Source organism: Trematomus bernacchii, unplaced genomic scaffold, assembly GCF_902827165.1.
Source record: "Trematomus bernacchii unplaced genomic scaffold, fTreBer1.1, whole genome shotgun sequence".
In the NCBI taxonomy this organism is placed as follows: Eukaryota; Metazoa; Chordata; class Actinopteri; order Perciformes; family Nototheniidae; genus Trematomus; species Trematomus bernacchii.
Genome location: NW_022987720.1, coordinates 26589958 through 26592465, shown reverse-complemented (window position 1 = coordinate 26592465; position 2508 = coordinate 26589958). Strand labels below are relative to the sequence as shown.

Below are 2508 nucleotides of genomic sequence, written 5' to 3'. Positions count from 1 at the left end.
TCCTCATTGTTTCCGTGCAAGACTTTCTGCTCAATTTCCAGGGCAATCCTTTTCACATTGTGCCTCACTTCTGGTTCCACTTTCACCTCCACAACCTCTTTCTTGTCCACCTTCGCCTCCTCCACCACACGACGTTCCTTCTCTTGTTTCAGTGTTTGGTTTTCCTTCAGCAAGGCGGCTATCTCTGCATCCTTCTCCTCAACACAACGTTCCTTCTGTTGTTCCAGTTCCTGGTTTCTATCATGCAAAGTGACTATCTCTGCATCCTTCTCCTCCACACAACGTTCCTTCTGTTGTTCCAGTTCCTGGTTTCTCTCATGCAAAGCGACTATCTCTGCATCCTTCTCCTCCACACAACGTTCCTTCTGTTGTTCCAGTACGTGGTTTCTCTCATGCAAAGCAACTATCTCTGCATCCTTCTCCTCCACACAACGTTCCTTCTGTTGTTCCAGTTCCTGGTTTCTCTCATGCAAAGCAACTATCTCTGCATCCTTCTCCTCCACACAACGTTCCTTCTGTTGTTCCAGTTCCTGGTTTCTATCATGCAAAACGACTATCTCAAAATGTTTCACCTCAAGACAACGCAACTTCTCTTGTTTGAGTTCCTGGTTTGTCTTTTGCAAGGCAGCCATCTCTGCATCCTTCTCCTCAACACAGGGTTCTTTCAGTTGTTTGAGATCCTGGTTTGCCTTTCTCAAGGTGGCCATCACTGCTTTGTCCTTCTCGTGCATCTTGAGGAGCTTTCCATATTTCATGTTCAGTTCCTCATTGTTTCCGTGCAAGACTTTCTGCTCAATTTCCAGGGCAATCCTTTTCACATTGTGCCTCACTTCTGGTTCCACTTTCACCTCCACAACCTCTTTCTTGTCCACCTTCGCCTCCTCCACCACACGACGTTCCTTCTCTTGTTTCAGTGTTTGGTTTTCCTTCAGCAAGGCGGCTATCTCTGCATCCTTCTCCTCAACACAACGTTCCTTCTGTTGTTCCAGTTCCTGGTTTCTATCATGCAAAGTGACTATCTCTGCATCCTTCTCCTCCACACAACGTTCCTTCTGTTGTTCCAGTTCCTGGTTTCTCTCATGCAAAGCGACTATCTCTGCATCCTTCTCCTCCACACAACGTTCCTTCTGTTGTTCCAGTTCGTGGTTTCTCTCATGCAAAGCAACTATCTCTGCATCCTTCTCCTCCACACAACGTTCCTTCTGTTGTTCCAGTTCCTGGTTTCTCTCATGCAAAGCAACTATCTCTGCATCCTTCTCCTCCACACAACGTTCCTTCTGTTGTTCCAGTTCCTGGTTTCTATCATGCAAAACGACTATCTCAAAATGTTTCACCTCAAGACAACGCAACTTCTCTTGTTTGAGTTCCTGGTTTGTCTTTTGCAAGGCAGCCATCTCTGCATCCTTCTCCTCAACACAGGGTTCTTTCAGTTGTTTGAGATCCTGGTTTGCCTTTCTCAAGGTGGCCATCACTGCTTTGTCCTTCTCGTGCATCTTGAGGAGCTTTCCATATTTCATGTTCAGTTCCTCATTGTTTCCGTGCAAGACTTTCTGCTCAATTTCCAGGGCAATCCTTTTCACATTGTGCCTCACTTCTGGTTCCACTTTCACCTCCACAACCTCTTTCTTGTCCACCTTCGCCTCCTCCACCACACGACGTTCCTTCTCTTGTTTCAGTGTTTGGTTTTCCTTCAGCAAGGCGGCTATCTCTGCATCCTTCTCCTCCACACAACGTTCCTTCTGTTGTTCCAGTTCCTGGTTTCTCTCATGCAAAGCGACTATCTCTGCATCCTTCTCCTCCACACAACGTTCCTTCTGTTGTTCCAGTTCCTGGTTTCTCTCATGCAAAGCAACTATCTCTGCATCCTTCTCCTCAACACAACGTTCCTTCTGTTGTTCCAGTTCCTGGTTTCTCTCATGCAAAGCGACTATCTCTGCATCCTTCTCCTCCACACAACGTTCCTTCTGTTGTTCCAGTTCCTGGTTTCTCTCACGCAAAGCAGCTATCTCTACAGCTTGCTCCCCAACACAGGGTTCTTTCAGTTGTTGGAGTTCCTGGTTTCTCTCACGCAAAGCAGCCATCTCTGCACCTTGCTCCCCAACACAGGGTTCTATCAGTTGTTTGAGTTCCTGGTTCCAGGCAGCCATCTTTGCTACGACCTTCTTGTGTGACCTCTGGAGGTTTCTGTATTTCATGTTCAGGGCCTCATTGTTGACGCGCAAGACGTTCTGCTCAATTTCCAGGGCGTTCACTTTCACATTGTGCTTAAACTGCAAAGCTGATTTCTCTGTATATGCTTTGAGCATCGCTTCCTTATTTTTAGCGCCTTCAATCTCAAGCTTATCCCTTAAAGTCCTCTCCTGCTCCAGCAACAACTTCATTTTCTGATTTTCTTTTTGCAGAATCTCGAGCTTGACTGCCAGCTCATCTCTATTGTTCAACTCCATCTCTACTGCTGTGACGAAATGACCTGTTGTTTAGCAAACTAAATGTAATTGTTCGACTGAA

General features: G+C 46.4%; 1 protein-coding gene across 1 annotated transcript; it reads right to left on the bottom strand.

Annotated features, from left to right (window-relative positions):
- Positions 1–464: 464 nt before the first annotated feature.
- LOC117492152 (kinectin-like) lies at positions 465–1740 on the bottom strand (the record flags this gene model as incomplete). The annotated part of the gene is made up of 2 exons (XM_034142267.1): positions 1227–1740; positions 465–1028 (listed from the first exon to the last, which is right to left on the bottom strand). Coding segments are annotated over exons 1-2 (855 nt in total), but the record flags the coding sequence as incomplete, so codon positions are not given.
- Positions 1741–2508: the final 768 nt, after the last annotated feature.